The 21,925-nt window shown below is 39.5% G+C and overlaps 1 protein-coding gene across 2 annotated transcripts in view; it reads left to right on the forward strand.

Moving 5' to 3' along the window:
* The window catches only part of UCHL3 (ubiquitin C-terminal hydrolase L3), a 57,292-nt gene extending 36,282 nt beyond the window's left edge, over positions 1-21,010 (forward strand). Inside the window, exons 7-10 of one of the 2 annotated variants that reach the window (XM_047756221.1) lie at positions 8,791-8,982; positions 13,892-13,967; positions 19,309-19,367; positions 20,801-21,010. In XM_047756221.1, the coding sequence (XP_047612177.1) occupies positions 8,791-8,982; positions 13,892-13,967; positions 19,309-19,367; positions 20,801-20,884 (411 nt within the window). In that variant the 3' untranslated portion in view covers positions 20,885-21,010. The remainder of the gene's footprint in view (positions 1-8,790; positions 8,983-13,891; positions 13,968-19,308; positions 19,368-20,800) is intronic. The other variant, XM_047756222.1, reaches the window with a different exon arrangement.
* Positions 21,011-21,925: the final 915 nt, after the last annotated feature.

Here is a 21,925-nt window from a genome sequence, read left to right on the forward strand (position 1 = left end):
GATAGAAACGCATTCATACACACATGAACCATGATGTGTGGGACTCATTCGGGAGGGCGTGCTTTTGAACATAGCCTTTTTTATCATTCCTTCCTTTCATATATGGAAAGCGTGGTGAGCAGAAAGGGGGCTAAAATTACCCGCAGGTAATCTGATAATGTTGGGGCAAAAATTGTATCTTCAGAGTTCCTGTCATGGCTCAGCGGAAATGAATCTGACTAGCATCCATGAGGACGCAGGTTCAATCCCTGGCCTCGCTCAGTGGGTTAAAGATCCGGCATTGCCATGAGCTGTGGTGTAGGTCACAGACGTGGCTTGGATCTTGTGTTGCTGTGGGTGTGGTGTAGGCTGGCAGCTACAGCTCTGATTCTACCACTGGCCTGGGAACCTCCATATGCCATGGGTACGGTCCTAAATAGATCAAAAAAAAAATTGTCTTCATCTTTAAATAGAAATGATCATAATTTCTACCTTATTAGAACCATTGCGAGAATCTATAGCATCCGTGGTTTAAGAACATCTGGTATGCAATAGTAAGCACTCAGTGTTAGCCATTATTATTGTTGATTGAGGGATATATACAAAGATACCTGTGAACTCATTTGCTAACAGCATAGTTTATAAGTGTAGAAAACCAGAAACAAGCTAAAGGCGCAATTATGTGTTTATGGTACATCTATTTAAAGAATAATAGGTTGTCATGAAAAATAATGTAGATATGATAGAATTTGTTCCAGAACGATAGAATTGCATTGTTTCCTTGTTCCCTGCCCCAGTGAGCATGTTACAAATTTATTTAAGTGAAAGTACATTTTCAGAGAGAGAGTGCCCGGGCCATCCCGTGATTTAAAGAGAGCTTCCCTGCTGCTTTACAGTTGTTTTTGTTTTTGTTTTTGTTTTTTTGGCTTTTTGCTATTTCTTTGGGCCGCTTCTGCAGCATATGGAAGTTCCCAGGCTAGGGGTCTAATCGGAGCTGTAGCCATGGGCCTACGCCAGAGCCACAGCAACGCAGGATCTGAGCCGCGTCTGCAACCTACACCACAGCTCACAGCAACGCCAGATTCGTTAACCCACTGAGCAAGGGCAGGGACCGAACCCGCAACCTCATGGTTCCTAGTCGGATTCGTTAACCACTGCGCCACAACGGGAACTCCTACAGTTGTTTTTATATCCCCATGCTGCAGACCTGAATGCAGACCAGATTTCTACCGTCCCAGGCCCACTAATTTCTCCTGCCCTGGCCCCTTATATTGTGCATAAGGGCTGAGTGTTGTTTGATCTTGTATGGGGCATGTTTGACCTTCTGGTTGGTCTTGGGCAGGATGCCTTATTTGCCTGGGGATCAGGTTATATAGCGGCAAGTGAGGAATGGGCGATATTCCTTCCCTTGTAGGGAGTGAGCAGGCCAAGTTGCTCAAGGTGGGGAAAAGGCATTACACTGAGACGTGGCCAGAAGTTTTTGGGTTTAATCTCCTTGAAGGGGACTTGAAGCCTACAACAGATATATACTTATGAGGTGGATAGGTGCCTAAAGTACATGGAAAGTGAAAGTAGCATGAAGAATATGATTTTTCCCTTTGTGAAAAAATTGCAAAAAATTTCAACACATTGCAAAAGGCCAAGTATGATACTGTAAAATCCTTACAAGTAGCACCCAAAGAGGAGCTTACACCCACTCCCTACAGACCTCACTGGGTGCTTGTTAGCTAGACTAGGGACAAGGCAAGAGAGCCTGAGGTGCAGGCCTGGGAGAAGGAAGCAGCTTCTACCTTGGGAAAGGCCCAGATTCTTTTCCCCTCTGGATTAAAACCTAACGATGCTGAAATAGAAAACTGTCCCCGGAGAAGGGAACAGATGAAACTACACCTTCAGGGGAGGGATGGGAAACTCCTAGGAGAGACGTCAATGGCGGAGGGAAGGATCCCCCAGAAAGCTTGTCCTTGACATCCAGGTACAAACGACCTACCTGTGATGAAGACTGAACCAGATCAACAAAGAATGCTTTCGTCTTCCCACCCTTAGACCAGCAAGCACCAACAAACAAGTGTCAAAAAGTGTGGGGTGGGCCAGCACCGTGAAGAGAAGCCTTCTCTGAGGCATAGACTCTGAGAAAAATCCCAAAGCTGTGAGTAGAACACATCACTGTAAAAGACAGCATCCAGCAACCCAGCTCCTCCCCTAAGCACAAGGTCATGTGAGACAGATTTTCAGCTGGGAGGTTACAGAGGGTAACCATTGCAAAAACCAAAACCCCAACAGACCGACTCAACTCCACGCACCAGAGGCCTGGCAGAAGAGGATGCATGCCCGTTTTCAGACATAAATACTGTTATCTCAGTCTCTGTGCTCCTTCACAGGACGTATGGCTCTTAACCAAAAATCATAAGACAAAACAAGAAAAAGGAGTTCCCGTCGTGGCACAGTGGTTGACGAGTCCAACTGGGAACCATGAGGTTGCAGGTTTGATCCCTGGCCTTGCTCAGTGGGTTGAGGATCCGGTGTTGCCATGGGCTGTGGTGTAGGTTGCAGACGCGGCTTGAATCCCACGTTGCTGTGGCTGTGGCATAGGCTGGCGGCAACAGCTCCTATTGGACCCCTGGCCTGGGAACTCGATGTGCTGCAGGAGCGGCCCTAGAAGAGGCAAAAAGACAAAGCAAACAAACAAACACCAAAACAAAACAAAACAAAAAAACAGAAAAAGAACCCAATGTCACAAGACAAAGGAATCAATAGAATCTGACCCAGATATGATCCAGGTGTTGGAACTGTCAGATGCAATTTAAACAACTGATTAATATGTTAAAGGCTCAAGTAGAACAGGTAGACAGTATATACCAACAGCTGGGAATTAGAGATTTGGAAACTAAGAATCAAATGGAAAACTAGTAAAGAAAAGCATAGAACCAGAGGTGAAGAATGCATTTAATGGGTTTGTCAGGAGACTCAATAAAGTCGAGGAAAGACTCAGTAAATATGAAGATAAATTGCTAGAAATTTGCCCAAAGTGAATCACAAAAATAAAAAGTCATGTGGAAAAAAACAAAGAAGCCCCAGATCATCCAAGTGCTGTGGGTCAATTTCAAATTATCTAATGTGTATAACTAGAATCACAGAAGGGAAAGAGAGTAGTGGGGGTGTAGAGGGGGCATGCAACAGGAAAACCACGTACATGGCCAGCTATGTTGCAAAAATTAGTTAGACATTAATCCACAGCTTCAAGATTCTCAGAGAACAGTAGGTAATATAAATGACTCCTACCCTCCAAAACACACACACACACACACACACACACACACACACAGATACATAATATTCAAACTGCTTAAAGCCAAAGATAAATAGAAAATGTTCACTGTGGCCAGTGGAAAAAGACACATTAGATATAGAGGATGAGGGATAAGAATTATAGCAGATTCTGGAGTTCCCATTGTGGCTCAGTGGCAATGAATCTGACTAGCATCCATGAGGACACAGTTCCATCCCCAGCCTTGCTTGGTGGGTTAAAGGATCCGGCATTGGAGTTTCCGTCGTGGCGCAGTGGTTAACGAATCCGACTAGGAACCATGAGGTTGCGGGTTTGGTCCCTGCCCTTGCTCAGTGGGTTAAGGATCCGGCGTTGCCGTGAGCTGTGGTGTAGGTTGCAGACGCGGCTCAGATCCTGCGTTGCTGTGGCTCTGGCGTAGGCCGGTGGCTATAGCTCCGATTAGACCCCTAGCCTGGGAACCTCCATATGCTGCGGGAGTGGCCCAAGAAATAGCTAAAAAGACAAAAAAAAAAAAAAAAAAGGATCCAGCATTGCCGAGAGCTATGGTGTAGGTTGCAGATGCAGCTCCCATTGAACCCCTAGCCTGGGAACCTCCATATGCCACAGGTGCGGCCCTAAAATGACCAAAAAAAAAAAAAAAAAAAGAATTATAGCAGACTCTTATCAGAAATCATGCAAGTTAGAACAATGGAATGATGATTCGTTTTTAAAGCACTGAAAGAACTCGGAGCACAATATTTTTCAAAAACAAAGGAGAAATAAAGTCTTTTAGACAAACAAAAACTGAGAGAATTCATTACTAGCTTACCTGTACTACAACATGAATCTATACAAAGAATTGGAGAGCACTGGAAATGGACCAGATGAAGGTAAATATAAAATAAATTTTGTTTTCTTTTCTTTTCTTTTGTCTTTTTTGCTATTTCTTTGGGCCGCTCCCGCGGCATACGGAGGTTCCCAGGCTAGGGGTCCAATCAGAGCTGTAACTGCCAGCCTATGCCAGAGCCACAGCAATGTGGGATCCGAGCTGCGTCTGCAACCTACACCACAGCTCACGGCAACGCCGGATCCTTAACCCACTGAGCAAGGGCAGGAACCGAACCCGCAACCTCATGGTTCCTAGTCGGATTGGTTAACCACTGCGCCACGACGGGAACTCCTTGTTTTCTTTTAAATTGTTCTTAAAGGTGATTAAATACACATGGGTAGACCATAGTTTAGATCTGAAAATAAATCTTAACAAATTTTTTAAAAACTTAAATTATACAAAGAATGTTTTCTAACTATAATGGAATTAAATTAGAAATTCATAACAGTAAAAAGTATCTGGAAAATTCCCATATATTTAGAAATTAAATAACACTTTTAAATAGCTCATGAATCAAAGAGGAAATCACAAAGAAAATTAGAACACATTTAAAAATTTTTTATTGAAATATAGCTGATTTTCAATGTTGTGTTAGTTTCTGATGTATAGCAAAATGATTCAGTTGTTTTTTTTTTTTTTTTTTTTTGGTGGTCGCATCCACACCATATGGAAGTTTCCAGGCCAGAGGTTGAACTGAGTCACAGCTGTGACCTGACCTGTGCTAGCTGTATAGCATAGGTCCTTTAACCCACTGTGACAGGCCAGGGATCGAACCTGCACTTCTGCAGCAACCTGAGCTGCTGCAGTTGGATTCTTAACCCACTGTGTCTCAGTGGGAACTCCTTCATATTCTTTTCAATTACGGTTTATTACAGGGTACTGAATATTGTTCCCTGTAGTATATATTTATAGTAGGACTTTGTTGTTTGTCTGCTCTATACATAGTAGTTTGTATCTGCCAGTCTTAACTTTTATCTCTTCCTCACCCCTTTTTCCCTTTGGTAACCATAAATTTGTTCTCTAGAAAACATTTTGAATTGAATGAAAATATTTTAAATATATCAAAATTTACAGATTGCAGCTAATTTACAGATTAGAGAAACATCTATAACATTAAGTGTTTTTGTTTGTTTTGGCCACACTCGTGGCATTTGGAAGTTCCTGGGCCAGGGATCAAATCCAAGCCGAAGCTGTAATCTACACCATAGCTGTAGCAATGCCGGATCCATAACCCACTACATCGTGCAGCCTCAGAGACAATGATGGGTCCTTAACCTGCTGTGCCACAGTGGGAACTCCAACATTAAATGCTTATAGTAAAAAAGAAAAGGCAGGGGTTAGAGAAAAATCTATAGTGCTAAATGTTTACAGTAGAAAAGAAAGAAAAGCCTTCAAGTCAGTGATCTAAGTTTTTACCTTAAGGTAGAGGAAAAAAAAGCAAATTAAATCCAAAGCATGCAGAAGGAAGAAATTAAAGTGAAAAATCAGTGAAATTCATTATTTTTCTAAAGGTCCTATAGCCAATGCAGTAGGGTGAGAAAAAGAAACAAAGAGCATATAGGTTGGAGAGGACAAAGTACAGGTGTTTGTACTCATAGCATGATTTTTTTATGTAGAAAACTTTCTTAAATAATGGGGGGAGGGGACTATGTGTTAATGTCATAAAAGGCAAAAGCTGTTGGAAATGCTCCAGGTTTTAAAGGACGCTAAAGACACATGACTGATAAATTCAAAACCTGCTCCCAGATTAGATCCTAAGGGGAAGTGCTGCAAAGCACACTTTGAATGGATCAATGACAAAAAAGTACGGATGGAATGTTAGACAAAAGTCCAACATGATGCTGGACCTATATATATCCTGACAGAGCCATATCTCCATAGCTGCTGTCAGGTAAGAGAATTTTCTTAGTCTTAGGAAATATTGAGGTATTTAGGGGTCAAGGAGCATGATATATATAATTTACCCTCAGATGGTTCCGGGGGTGGGAGAGAAAAAAAGCTATGTAAAGAGAGAGGAAGGGCGAGATGGAAGATAGTGTAAATACAGGTGATAAAGCAAATTAGGCTAAAATGTCCTAGGTAAATCTAAGTGTTTCCTGTACTATTTTCATGTTTGTAACCCTTTGTAAATTTGAAAAATTTTTAAGTTGTAAAAAACATGGCAGGAGAAGAGGGCTAGCATACTTGGAAGTTGGACATGACTTTTCTCACAGTAAGCGACTGTGAGGGATGAGGTCATGTCTGCCTCCAGAACAAAGAGCAGGTGGAGTTCCTGTCATGGATCAGTGGTTAATGAATCCAACTAGGAACCATGAGGTGGTGGGTTCGACCCCTGGCCTTGCTCAGTGGGTTAAGGATCCGGCGTTGCCGTGACTTGTGGTGTAGATTGCACCACAGCTCGGATCCCGCGTGGCTGTGGCTCTGACATAGGCTTGGCAGCTACAGCTCTGATTAGACCCCTAGCCTGGGAACCTCCATATGCTGCAGGTGGGGCTCTAGAAAAGTCAAAAAGACAAAAACAAAAACAGAGCAGGTGTGCTTACTGCGTGTTGTAAGACATCACTTTCCCCAATCTCAGTGTTCCTCTTCTGTGATGCAGCCCATTGTGTGTTCAACCATCCACCTGAGTCCTCCGTGGTGCCCTCAGGTGAACTGACGCGAACATAGCGATGCTTATGGTCCTTGCTGTGCTCTGAGTAAGGCCCTTTGTCTACGGCGGGGTCTCGTGTCTTCTGCCAGCACCCACGGAAAAGTAATAGAGTAACTTTTTAGATGGGAGGGGTACAGTCAGATTTCACACCAGGTAGTCTGGTCCTCTGAACTTGCCTTCCCCGTTCCTGTTTTTGTCCTTTTTCTTGGGTCAAATCTTTGTCAGGAATACCTTTCCCATTTTGCCTGCCCAAATCTTATGCATTCTTTCAGTGGACACCTTTAGTTCTACTTGTGGTTTAGTAATCTCTCCCTCCCCAGATTCTTAAAAAATTCTTGTTTTCTCCACTACTCATTAGTCACCTCTCCCTTCCTCCCTGCCTTTTCTCCATTTCTTTCTCCTCTTCATCCATTTCCCCTTCTTCCTCCATTCTTTCCTTCCTCTCTTTCTCTTATTTAAATATAATCAAATTGAATCACGACCTTGTAAGTTAACTCTGCTTCAGTAAAACTTAAATAAGTATAATCAGATGGAATATGACAGACTTTTGTTAGACCGTGTCTGTGAGAGCAGAGACTTTATTATATACACCTTTGCTCCCATACAGAGCCAAGTATAGGATTCATTATGTATTTCTAATTGATTGATTCTTATTATGAGCAGCTAAAGGGTTCACAAACATGTTTTTAAAACCCTTACCATGGTGATAGCTTTGTTTTTGGTTATTTCTTACATAATTCAAAAATACTAAGTAAGATCATGGAATTTTCAGGGTTGAAAGAGTCTTCGAAATCATTCAGAGGAAACCCCTTTATTTTCCTCAAGAGAATAAGAGGTCATGGTTAGTGAAATCCCTTATCTCTAAGCAAGGACTTATCTCACTGTTCTTATTGCTTCTCAGTATGGTTATAAGTGATGATAATTTTGTCACACTACTTTAAATTGAATTTCATGAACTGGTGTTATTTATTGGAGGTGACAACTGTAAAATTATCATTGGATTACTATTAATAAGTTAATTATTATTAGCATATGCATTTCAAGGAAAACTCTTGGTTCAGAGTCACCTTTTGTGGTACATTAGTGTTTGAAAGGGTAACTCAAAACATCTAATTTTAAGAGGATTACTCCTCATTGGCCACTTAGGCTGTACACCATAGCGATTAAGATCATTGGATTCTAGAACCAGATTTCCTGTGTTTGAATCCCAGCCCAGCCACTTCCTGGCAGTGTGACCTGTGCTAAGTTACTTAATTCTTAGCCTCTTTGTGTTTCGATTTCTTGTTGTGAAATGAGAATAATTACAGTAATTATCTCATAAGTTTACTTGGAGATTAAACAAATGGATGAATGTAAGAGTGCCAGGCACAAAATAAGTGATACGTATTTTAACTGTTTTTTGGTTGTTGTTTTTTTTAACTAAAAGACAGCTTAATAATCCATGATAGTTTCCATTTAACTTGTCAGCCTAAGTAAGAGGATAGTTTTTGCATGGCATTAGCATCTAAGAGATATATTTCACTCTTCTATATTTTGAAGTGTTTTTTTTTTCCCTTACCATTTATTCCTCCTAAGGAATTCTTTTTGGCAGTGCCTGTCACCGTACAGTTTTCTTTTACACATAGTGGGTTCTTTGTGCGTTTTATATGTGTTACATGTTTTGTGTGTGTGTGTGTTCTTTTTTTAAAAAGCAAATTTCTATGATGATTCTACTTTAGTGGCTGTTAAATAATCCCATGAGCCTGTGCTGTGCAGGTGAGGATGTATAACTATTTTAGAAGTGCACTTAATAGAAGCTATGTAATATAGCCTGTTACCTTGGTTATTTTATGCATTTCCGCTTTATGTGCCTTTAACTAAATACTCATTCATGGTCCTTTTCTAGATTATGGTTGATTAAAAGTGCTAGACCATATAAATCCAAGTATGACCAGACGTTGCTTTTAAGAGTAAATGATCGCCCAGTAACGTGGTCTAAGTAAAATGTTCTCTTTTTTAATTATGTAGTCCTCCTCGCCATCCTCATCACAGCCTCATTCTAGCCACTGCAGAACGAAGGCCTCATCATTGTGTCACCATGCATCCCTGCCCTGGGTCAAACGTAACCATGTAGGCCCTGCCAAGGCTACCAGTCCATCTCTCCGTCTTCGTCGCTGGCGACCCTTCTTACGCCTACCATCTTTGGGTCTCCATTCTGTTGTAAGTGTAGTCAATCTTGCATCTCTTCTTCCAGTGACAGGGGCAGTCCATGTTTTTCCTGAAACTTCTTCAGTCTTGAGAGTGTTTTCCTCTTGGTTCATCAGCCATTAGCTTTTTCTCCCCCTAATAAGACAGCAAGCATACCTCTATGTGTGGCAGTCCAGCTTGACTTCCACCTGGGCTTGGTGAACATCCATCTTTCCACTCCATATCCTGCCAACATAAGGGCCCCTGGCTTTTGATGCGTGCCGAGCGGCATTCATGAAAGCCTTGAAGTTCCTGTCAGTTGTTAAAGTGAATATGTATCCTCTTACCCTTCATCTTTCCAATTTCCTGTAGTTGACTCAGGTCAACAAGTGCTGTGGACCTTCTGTGAGTTCTTTGCCATCTCTTTATTTATTTGTTTGTTTTCATGTTTCTGAACATGCCTTTGGCTTCTTGTCATGCTCTGGGGTTCCTTTACTTACTCTGTCCTTAAACTAATCCTTCATGGTGTAGGGTGTTTCATCTCAGCTATTTTATTCCCTGAGGTGGCTCAGGTACTTGGTTTAATCTTGATCCAATCTTCCCTGCCTATTCAGTTTCGAAAGATCTTTTCTCAAGTCAGAGGTGAAGATTTTCTCCTCCTGAATGATACAGGCTTCCCACATATTTTATAATTCCTCCTTCTTAGGTGGTAATATTAGCAAGCTGTTAAAAAGTACTTTTGTTCTTACAATATTGCTAATTGTCTTAAATGCTGAGATTGGTAATGGAATTCTAATAATTCCCATAATTGAAATACAGCTCTTATCTTTCTGATGCTTTAGAAAATTATTGGTAATGACTGTAGTTTGGCAGAACCTACCTAGAAATGCTACATCTGAAAGATTTGGTGTGGGCCGTACATTTATAAGAAACTCAACACTTCAATAAGTCATTGTGGCTTTTGAAGCCAGAGGAGGTCTGATTGCACATACTTTAATGCTTGAAAAAATTAAAAGTTGGTGTCAAACCTCTTTCCTTCCCCTTATTTACTCTTCTGGAACTATATTCAAACTCTGAAGTGGCATCTTGGCACTTTTCCGTAAACATCTGCTTCCACCACATATCATTATGGTTTTCAGAATAGCCTTTTTTTTCAAACTGGCATCAACAAACTGGTATCTCTCTATTTCATTATCCTCCCGGGGTCACAACATGCATCTATCATTTTTATTTATTTATCCATTTGATGTTTATTGCTTCCCTCTATGCCGCACGCTGGCACAGTAGGAGATGTAAGTGTATTAGGTGATCAGAATAAAACTCTAATTTTGTCAATTCTGCCTTGGACATAGTTGATTCTAAATAGAAATACATTCCTTTGTGCTTAAAAATATTCTAGGGGAGTTCCTGTCGTGGCTCGGTGGTTAACGAATCCGACTAGGAACCATGAGGTTGCGGGTTCGATCCCTGGCCTTGCTCAGTGGGTTAAGGATCCGGTGTTGCCGTGAGCTGTGGTGTAGGTCACAGACACGGCTTGGATCCTGCGTTGCTGTGGCTGTGGTTTTAGGCCGGTGGCTACAGCTCTAATTTGACCCGAACCTCCATATACCGCAGGTATGTCCCTAAAAAGACAAAAAAAAAAAAAAAAGGAAAATGTTTTCCTAGTGGTTAAGAACATGGATTCTTGAATACCATTGCCTGCGTTTGACATCACATTCTATCACTTACTAGCTTTGTGACCTAGAGCAGGTTCCTTAAAGCTTCTGTGCCTCAATTTTCTTGAGAGTACAATGGTATTCCCTACCTCGTGGAGTTTATATGACAATTAATTGGTCAGTTCTTCTAAAGTACTTGGAACAATGCCCGGCATGTATATGAAGTGCCACAATTATACATTAAATTTAAACTATATTTTCTATAATTTGAAATTTTTGTTTAGTATGTAATTAATTTCTTTCTCATTGATTTGTCACATCACTTTTTTTTCCTTTGAGGTAATAAAATGCTGTGGTCTAAGTTAGGAAATGGTAAAAAAGTACAATAACTGCAATATATAAAAATTTAGGCAAAAATGATCTAATATGTAGCTTCTGGGTTTTACCTTTTGTTATATATTGGTCATTTTTTGAAACAGAAGACACTAGAATTTGTTTTTAATTTATTTTTCTTGTTTTTAGTGGGATAATGTTTAAGCAGTTTGTTAATTATAGATTTCAGACTTTGATTAATTGAAACTGACCAAAGGAAGAGGCTTATAATAGATAGCAAAGTTTTGTGGAAGATTTAGAAGTTTTGAGCATTTCTTATCTTTTGTAATAAATAGTTCAAAGGCTTTTTGTGCCCTCCTTAGCATTTTATATTTTTAGTATGTTCTTTTGGATAAAAGGTATAATGACTCACTGGAGTCATTGGATTTTGAGTCACTGGATTTAGTAATTTCTTACATTTGTGATAATGTAATATTAATGTTATAATAATACATAATGTTTTATGGCACTTGACAGTTTATAAAGTAGTCATATGCATTTTATTTAAACCTGTAAGTGGATAAGAGCCCAGTGCTCACAGGGCTCGGGTACATATTCAGGTCCCTGATTCCAGTTGTATTATTATCTCTAGGACGGTTGTATTTACTGACAAAATATGTAAAATAGAAACTATGAGGTGTATCATTCTTCAGGTGAGATGGCATTAAAATAAGTAATAATTTTCAAAATATAATAGCTCAAAAGATTTTAAAGTACTTGATATCCTGTTGGAGAATTGTGTCTTAAAATGAGTAAATCAAGCCCCTTTTCTAGTTGGATAAAGAATTCTTTCTAGTAATTTTGTTATGAAATTGAATTTATAGTTTGTAGAATTGCCTAGATTTAGCCTTCAAAAATTGACTTCTCCTCATTGATAAAATGAGGATATTGGATTGAGTGATCACTAAAATTTTTGATTCTCTGACGAGGAAAATAAGGGAACTCATTATCCCTATCTTGAAGTATTTGAAGAAATATCATGTTCGAGAGGGATTTTATATTTTTAAGAAGAAGATATTGGGAAACATTATTTTGCCTCAGGGTGAGGGATTATTCTAACAGAACTGTCAAAATGGAACAGACTGCCTGTAAACCTAGTGGCACTCTGTTGGCAGGGCTACCCCAAGATGGGGCTGCAGTAGAGAGCAGTCTGGTATTGGAGCAGCAGCAAAAAACAAAATCATGATTCCTACCAAACGGAATTCTTTAGTTCTAATTTGAATTTAGGAAGAGCTAGTTTGCCAAAGCGACTTACATTGCATTTCTCCCATTCATAACATGAGGGAATTATTCTCTGAAGAATAATGTGAGATTAGATGAGTCACTATCTGTAAATGTTTTAGAGGCATCCAGTAAACCCAAGATGGTTATGTTTATTCTGTACTTTCATACTACTTAAAATTAGGAGTTCCCGTGCTGGCTCAGCGGTTAACGAACCCAACTAGTAACCATGGGGACTCAGGTTCAATCCATGGTCTCTCTCAGTGGGTTAAGGATTCGGACTTGGCTCGCATCTGGCATTGCTGTGGCTGTAGCTCCAGTTGGAACCCAAGCCTGGGAACTTCCATATGCCCTGGGTGAGGCCCTAAAAAGACAAAAGACAAAAAATAAATAAATAATAAATAAATAAAACTTAAAATTATATAATTACTTGAGGGTAAAAAAAATTAAGATTTGAGAGTTAAGATACTCTTATGTTACTTACCAGGAATTAGATAATGTGAGATATAATTTGACTTATGCCTCTTTAAAACTTTGGCTTCTAAAAGTTGTCCTTGCGTTTAACTGATTATATTTCGCTTAAAACCATTTAGATTTTCTGTATAGCTAAGACAGTATTAATTGTGTCGTTACCATATATTATAGGTAATCCCAGGTAATCGTGTGTTGACTTTGCTTAAATTATTTGAACTAAGAAATGTAGCACATATTGCTCATGCAAATTGAGTTTAGTAAGCTGAAAAACCTAGGTATAGTTTTAATTTCAAATAGTTCAGTAAGAAAGCAAGAGAAAAGTCATAGGCTAAGTTAATTTTTACTTTGATTTCCTCATATTCCCTTTTTCTCCTATAATCTTAGGGGCTCTTTTCCTGCTTCTATTCATTTTTAAACTTTATGAATCTAGTATGAATAAAAATATTTATTTTAGTCTAAGACTATATTGCTTTGTTCAGAAAGTGAGTTTTAGGTCCTTAAGGGAAGAACTCACTTTCTTGAAGTTTTAAAATTTATCTTGAAAAGAGTTCCTTCAACTCTCTTTATGCCCTTACTACATTTCTGAAAACTTTGTTATTTCACATTTGGAAAATTAGAAAGATTAGTTCATGCATTCATTTCGTTCAGCAAGTGTGCATTATAATGCGTCTTTTGGGGAGTTCTCGTCGTGGCGCAGTGGTTAACGAATCCGACTAGGAACCATGAGGTTGCGGGTTCGGTCCCTGCCCTTGCTCAGTGGGTTAATGATCTGGCGTTGCCGTGAGCTGTGGTGTAGGTTGCAGACTCGGCTTGGATCCCACATTGCTGTGGCTCTGGCGTGGGCTGGCGGCTACAGCTCCGATTCAACCCCTAGCCTGGGAACCTCCATATGCCGAGGGAGCGGCCCAAGAAATGGCAAAAAGACAAAAAACAAAAAACAAACAAACAAACAAAAAAATGCGTCTTTTGGGTACCAGCTGTGAACTAGGTGCCGGGTCTTCCAAATAAGCAAAACTGTAGGTTTTTAGATCAGTTGAGATTCAGAAACATGTGCTTTTGAGCCACTTGTTTTCCTTGTTGATGGGTGAACACATCAAACATGTTCACTCTTTGTATAAATTTCTTTATGTCATTTGATATCATTTTTATGTGTTTCTATGTCTTAATTGATTTGTTTGACTACTAACATATAAAATATATATTTTCCCCTCCTATTCCAGGCACCAAATATAGATGAAAAAGTAGATCTTCATTTTATTGCATTAGTTCACGTAGATGGGCATCTCTATGAATTAGGTAAGAACTATTTTAATTTATCCTGGGGGGAAAAACAGTAAATGGGAAATTATGTATTTATGGTAAATATGACTCTTGATGTTCACTGTGTTTACTTAAATTAATTGATTACCTTATAATATCGAGTTGGCATAATGAAATGAAAGTTTTCCATTTAATATTTTTCACTAGAAAAAATAAGAATATTTTTACTGTTTAAGTAACTTAGGATTCAAGAATGTTTGCATTCTACCTTTGCATTTTACCAAATCAGGAAGGTAAGAATCATTATAGGAAACTCGTGTAAATCACTTCAGCAGTCTTTACTAAATTTTTGAGTTGGTTACCATCAACACCTTAGACTTATTCTTGATCCTGAAACTAGTTTTAAAACATAGTATGAAATTCATAATGACTAGTTTTTGTATTCAGTAATGATTATCACTAGTTTTTAGGCTTTTGTACTGTCGCTTTGTATCACATCTGATTTTAAAAAAAACTTACAGGATTCTGTTTTCTGGCAACCATTCCCTAAGGCATGTGTCAAAGTGCCCATGATTAATTACTTGGTATTTTGGCCTATACCTGAACTTATCTTTTAAAAAGTTTAACTGTGAGTGGACTACTTCAGGGACTCTTTGGAGGAGAGACTCATAATTTTAACTGATTCATTCTTTCAGAAGAAACTTGCTATGGGTCTTTCCTAATTGGTAGATAGTACTTCTTCTTGTCCCTCTGCATGAGACCTCCTTGGATTAAAAAAGGGCAAATAAAAGGAAAAAAAAAGTGAAATCCTTTTTCAACTTCTAGGTACCATGATTTTTTTTTTTTTTGTCTTTTGTTGTTGTTGTTGCTATTTCTTGGGCCGCTCCCACGGCATATGGAGGTTCCCAGGCTAGGGGTCGAATCGGAGCTGTAGCCACCGGCCTGCGCCAGAGCCACAGCAACGCGGGATCCGAGCCGCGTCTGCAACCTACACCACAGCTCACGGCAACGCCGGATCGTTAACCCACTGAGCAAGGGCAGGGACCGAACCCGCAACCTCATGGTTCCTAGTCGGATTCGTTAACCACTGCGCCATGACGGGAACTCCGGTACCATGATTTTTAGTTCACTTTCTTCTCATAGGCTGCTAAATATTAACTCTTTCCCTTAATTTTATTTAAAGACAGAAGAGTTCTGAAAGGACTCTATCAGTGTGGTTCATAAAATTTGATGGATTTTATATATGGAATATGGCAACAGAATCATGCACTCTGTTAAAAGAAGTGGCTCTATTAAAGAGGACAAGGAAAGAAATGTACAATCCTGTGGATTGTCTGTAATAGCAGAGCAATTTGAGTAGGACTCTAACTAGAATGCAGTCATTGTTATGGGAGTATGTAACAGACCTGCAAAGCCATTTGGAAGCTAATTCAGTCTCTTAAAAACCTACACAGAGATAAGGTGTAATAGGGGTTGGGGATTTCAAATATCTGACTGATTGCTGGAAGCTAGTTTCTGCTCTGAATTTTGAATTAAAAAAATACCTAGGAGTGCTTGTTGTGACTCAGCGGTAATGAACCTGACTAGTATCCATGAGGATGCAGGTTCGATCCCAGGCCTCTCTCAGTAGGCTAAGTATCTGGTGTTGGCGTGAGCTGTGGTGTAGGTCGCAGACGAAGCTCAGATCCTGCATTGCTGTGGCTGTGGTATAGGCTAGCGGTGATAGCTCTGATTTGACCCCTAGCCTGGGAACTTCCATGTGCCTTGGGTGTGGCCCTAAAAAGACAAAACAAAATTAATAAAAAAGAATATCTAGTAGAAGTGAAAGTAAAGAGAATGCTGAGACTTACTAGACACATTTTGTTGACTTCAAGAAAGTAGATTCAGGAAATGCCAGAGAAATGATAAGTACAATCTATAACCAGAGACTATAAAAGTAATGGTGACTTTCAGAATGAGAGACTTACTAATAGAACAAAAATCACATCTAAAAGATATTTAGAAGAAAAATCTCCGATCATCTCAATGGGAAGGAATGAGCCGTCAAAAAAATTCAGTTTGACTGATTGGCAAGCTCTCTGAGTTCAGAGGCCAAAAGGGCAGTCAAAGAAAAGTCATATATCAAGGGTAAGCTGCATATGAAGAATGGTTCCCTTTTGTAGCATGCCAAGATCAACACGAAAGAATTTTAAAATTGGTTTGAAGTAAGAACATCAGAAAAGAAAGGCAAACTACTGAGGTCTTGTTTGGTTCAAGTATTCTTTAAGCAGGAAGAGTGATCAATATGGCTGATAGAGAGTTGGAGCCCCTTAGGGATTACTCTCTTTAAATAAGTTTAAAGGATTTTGGATTTCTAAAGAATAGCTGTAATCTTTGAGATGTCATAGAGGACAGGGATAAATACGAGACCAATGAAGACGGGCAGTTGCTGACTCACTGCAAGGGAAATTGGCGGTAACCCGGATGCAAATTCCTAAATAAATTTAAAAGGAATGTTGAGCAAGAGGAGTATTGACACAGTGAATAGAAAACAGTGGTTAAGAGAACCGCATATGGGTTTTAAGACCAAAAAGTCATTTCTAAGTACCTTTATTTAAAAAAATAAGGCTTAAATGAATGTGGACATGGTGCAGGTTGATTTCTACAGGACAGCTATTTAATAAAGCATAGTACTAGTTTTTAATAGTCACCACATACTGAGTTGTAAGGTTAACCAATGAGAAAGGGACTGAGTTATTCATCTTTCTCTTATCACCCCTTCCTTGTTGGGAGGGCTTCATGTAGTTCCTGGCATATATCCTTCTGATTTGTCCCTGTCGTTGTTGAGTACTTTCTAATGTTCTGGCAGAACAGCCTTTCCTGGCTCATCTTCTCTTTTCCATGCCCCTGCCCTGTGTTCAGCCACTTCTCCAGGGAGCCCTGCTTCCTTTTATTCAAAAATGATGATTAGACCCAAGATCTAAGTGCTCGGTGTGCTCATTGCCACTGAGCTATCATTACTTCTAGTCGCTTTCAGAGGACAGAGCTAGGAAATGTTCGGATGTATTATATACATAGACAAATGTGTGTGATCGGCGATATACATGCACATACAGTTATATCTGTCTATATGTTAAAAAGCATTTACTTACATCAACATTTCTAATTCTAAAATCTAACATTACACGGTTAATTCTAGTGTTCTCCATATTTGGGACCTCCTTTTTTGAACATGAGAAATCTGCTCACGGAAATCCCATCGCAGGTTACGAACCTGACTGGTTTCCATGAGGCCACGGGTTCGTTCCCTGGCCTCACTCAGTGGGTTAAGGATCCAGCGTTGCCGTGTAGGTCAAAGTCTTGGCTCGGATCCCGTGTTGCTGTGGCTGTGGTATAGGCTGGCAGCTGCAGCTCTGATGAGACCCCTAGCCTGGGGACATCCATACGCTGTGGGCGTGACCCTAAAAAGACAAAAATAAACAAATAAATAAAAAGAAAGAAATCTAGCTTTCATTATCCTTCATTTATTTTCTGATTTACTCATTCCTCTAGTATATAAACAAGCTCTTGGCCGCCTTAACCTAAAGCTCCATTCCAGACCCAGTGCTCCCCACCCCGACCTGGCGCAGGCCCCCTGACCCGGCCCAGAGAGCAGCAGCTCGCCTTCTTCCTGGCATTGTGCAAATCTCAGCTGCCTCTGCCTCCTTGAATTCTGCTCTATCCCCCCGGCCTCCCGACTGAGACGCCTGTAGGCCGCTTGGGTTTCCCTTTCCTGCCCTGACAGAGAGCTGGTATTGCTGTTAGGCTTACCGAACACTTCTGGGCTGTTTCCCAGTGTCTAAAAACAACTTTCAGGTATTTTGTCCAGGCCTTTAGTTGTTTCCAGGGAAAGGCCTAGTCCAGTACATGATTTCAACCTGGCTGGAGTGGAAGTTACCTAAGTGTTACTCCTTGGCTTCCTCCACTGAAGGTATGAAGCCAATGTTCCTTTGTCACTCTCTTTACCTGCCGTCTCACCCTCCCAGTCACAGAGCACATACTTTTTGCCTGTTCCTCCAGTGTTGTTATAGTTATTTAGAGTCCATGACTACAGAAATATTATTCTCAGATAAGCCCTAGTTAATATACTTTTTTTTTTTTTGGTCTTTTTAGGGCCACACCCATGCATAAGGAAGTTTCCAGGCGAGGGGTGGAATCAGAGCTACAACTGCCAGCCTACGTTACAGCCACAGCAACTCGGGATCTGAGCCTACACCATGTGGTATGACCGGATCCCTAACCCACATCCCTAACCCACTGAGCAAGGCCAGGTATGAAACCCGCGTCCTCATGGATACTGGTCAGGTTCATTACCACTGAGCCACAACAGGAACTCCTATACTTTTTAACTTTTTTCTCTCTCTAGATTTAATATTGTCCTGTTTTGCTTTTTGGTTTATTTGGTTAATTTTCACTCATATTTTTTCTTTAAAAGTAGTGCCTTTTAGTCCAAGTCTATCACTGTGTATCCATATTGATTCAAAGATTTTTACGATGCCAGTGAAATTATAGAGCGGATTGTGTTTTGTGACTTGAACTTGAAGTGCTACTTATAAAACATCTGAAATTATAGACTTGGATGTAGAGTATCAGTTAACTTTGGATTAGCATGAGTTTATATAATTTTGGACTTTTTCACTTTTTCCATAGTACTGAAAAAATGCTAGTTTATTCATGATGATTATAATCATTTTTGGTGGTTAGTAAACTAATCCCAGGTTAGTTAGGTTATTTCTTTGTATACCTGCCTTGTTACGCAGCTCATAGTGTGGTAACATATAAACCTTGCAGTGGCTCCCTTTCACTGGTATAAACATATCTGTCTTAATCAGACTTCCGATTTAGCTTTTAAAGTGAAGAAAGAAATTTGTTATATTTCTGAGGGTCATAAGCTGACTTCTTAATTTTGCATATTCTTTTCAAGAAATTAAAGCCAATAGTTTTATTTCTGTTAATTTCTGTTTATGAAGATAATTCAGGCTTTCGAACATGGAAGCAAGATCCTAAATAACTTCAGTGTTAAAAATATTCATAGGTAGCCTCCTTAAAATGTTTGTTTTAGGATATATTATTTTATCTTTTAACTTATGCCTCACCGTGGGAAGAGGAAAATGGAAGTTGAAAGTACATTATGCTGCCATTCTTAATTAAGGGAGACTAAAGAGAAATGACAACTAAATAGAATGTGTGATTCTTGACTAGATCCCATATAAAACAAAACACATGGATAAAAGGATATTCTGGGTGAATTGGAAAAATTTGCATGTGAAATAAGTATTTATTGTTTTTATTATTAAAAAGAAAGAAAGCACATTATCTCATACAGAAACTTAACCATTCACCTGTCTATTTTCCACAGATGGACGGAAACCATTTCCAATTAACCATGGGGAAACTAGTGATGAAACTTTATTAGAGGTAACAATAAAACTTGTTTGCCCACCTACAGTGTCATTAATGTTTTTGTTATCTTTGAAATATCTCTAAAGATAACTGGTATACTATTTCTCTGTATATCTCCTTGTCTTGGCTCTCTTGAGAAAATCCAGAAAGGAAAATTTGAACTAGTGTAAAAATCTATAGCAAATAGGAGTTCTTGTTGTGGCTCAGCGGGTTAAGGACCTGACTAGTATCCATGAGGATATGGGTTCGATCACCAGCCTCACCCAATGGGTTAAGGATCTGACATTGCCATGAGCTGCAATGTATGCAGGCAGCTGTAACTCAGATTCAAACCCTAGCCCTGGAATATGCTACAGGTGCGGCCCTAAAAAGCAAAAAAAAAAAAAATCTACAGCAGATAAAGAGGCTTGCAGAATTCTTTGTGTTAACAAGTGTTAAATTTGAAAGAGACAAGTATATTCAAAGAGTTGCATATTATAGTCTGTATTTCATTAAACCCAAAGTAGCATCATTTGTATCTTGATTTTAGAGATTTAAAAATTTGGGAGTTCCCACCGTGGCTCAGTGGTTAACTAATCTGACTAGGAACCATGAGGTTGCGGGTTCGGTCCCTGCCCTTGCTCAGTGGGTTAAGGATCTGGCGTTGCTGTGAGCTATGGTGTAGGTTGCAGACATGGCTTGGATCCCAAGTTGCTGTGGCCCTGACATAGGCCGGTGGCTACAGCTCCGATTTGACCCCTAGCCTGGGAACCTCCATATGCCACAGAAGTGGCCCAAGAAAATGGCAAAAAGACAAAAAAAAATTAAAAAAATAAAAATTTATGAACACATTGTATGGCTTAGAATCAATGAAATATGTAATTTCCAGGTTAAAAGTGTCTTAAAAGCATTTTAAGAAAGAACATTGTATGGCTTAGAATCAATGAAATATGTAATTTCCAGGTTAAAAGTGTCTTAAAAGCATTTTAAGAAAGAACACTTGGTGCATCTTACAGGTTTTTTTTTTTTTGTCTTTTCGTCTTTTCTCAGGCCGCTCCTGCAGCATATGGAGATTCCCAGGCTAAGGGTCTAATCAGAGCTATAGCTACCAGCCTATGCCACAACCACAGCAACACAGGATCTGAGCTGAGTCTGCGACCTACACCACAGCTCATGGCAACGCCGGATCCTTAACCCACTGAGCGAGGCCAGGGATCAAACCTGCAACCTCATGGTTCCTAGTCAGATTCGTTAACCACTGCGCCACGACAGGAATTCCCATCTTATAGTTTTGTATTAAGCTAATTAGGCCACCAGCTATTCACCCTTCTGGTGTCCTTTATTTTTCATTTGAGAAAAAGGTCTGCACTATAAAATTAATATGAATTAGGAAAACATGGTAACATTTATCATTTGTTAAGTACGCATGTTTTTAAACTGAAAGGTGATGTATCTTTTTTTCCCTGTAGGATGCCATAGAAGTTTGCAAGAAGTTTATGGAACGTGACCCTGATGAACTGAGATTCAATGCAATTGCTCTTTCTGCAGCATAGTTTGTCCATAATGGAAACACCAAATACTGTATTATTTGCGGCAAAATTAAATTTCTCCTGCCATACACTAACTCAAAAATTTTGATATTTTCATTAACTTGACTGATTAAACTTTATGTGAACTAAGCTTTGACTTAATCCTCGTTTTACATTATTTTTGCCCCCAATTAAAGCCGAAGTTCTTTTCTTCCCTCTGTTTCTTGTGTAGGATTTACCTGTTGCATGACTAGCAGTATCTTTCTTATTCTCTTCGAATTTCTTGGGAGATTTTATGTTGGGGCACCGGCACAATTTCCATCTGCATAGTATGAACATATATCATGTGTTTATTTAGCAAACATTTGTTTAGCATCTACTTTTCACGAGCTGGACACTGTTCAAGCTGCTGGAGTTTCAGCAGCGAACCCTAAGGACAAGTTCCATAGTCATGGAGCTTATGTTCTTGTGAAAATAGATGCATAAAAAGCACATTAATAAGATACATACCAATAATAACTGCTATGCAGAAAATTAAAGTCAGATTTGTGTTAGAGGGTGACCAAGTGGATACTTTAGATTTTTGTGGTTAGGAAAGTCTTCTTTGAGAGAGAACTTTGAAGGTGAGATGTGATTAGCAAAACGTAGCCACAGAAAGGTGGTGGGGAAAGGTAGAGGGAATCATTAATGCAAAGGCGCTCAAGCAGGGAAGTCTCACTGTGTTGGAGTACCAGAAAAAAGGTTCAGAGGACGGGAGCATTGAAAGCAATGGGCAAGTAGATGCCAACTATTATATTTAGAATATGTAATAGTTCTCAGCATAGATAAGCAATGAGGTCCTGCTGGAGAGCAAAGGGAACTGTATCTAATAATCACTTGTGATAGAAAATGATGGAAGATAATATGAGTAAAAGAATGTGTGTGTATATATATATGTATAATTGGGTCACTTTGCTGTACAGCAGAAATTGACAGAACCTTGTCAATCAGCTATAATAAAATTTTTTTTAAAAAGTAATGGGGAAGGTGTTCCTGTTGTGGCTCAGCAGAACCCAACATAGTGTC

The sequence above is a fragment of the Phacochoerus africanus genome, chromosome 13, assembly GCF_016906955.1.
Source record: "Phacochoerus africanus isolate WHEZ1 chromosome 13, ROS_Pafr_v1, whole genome shotgun sequence".
Classification (NCBI taxonomy): domain Eukaryota; kingdom Metazoa; phylum Chordata; class Mammalia; order Artiodactyla; family Suidae; genus Phacochoerus; species Phacochoerus africanus.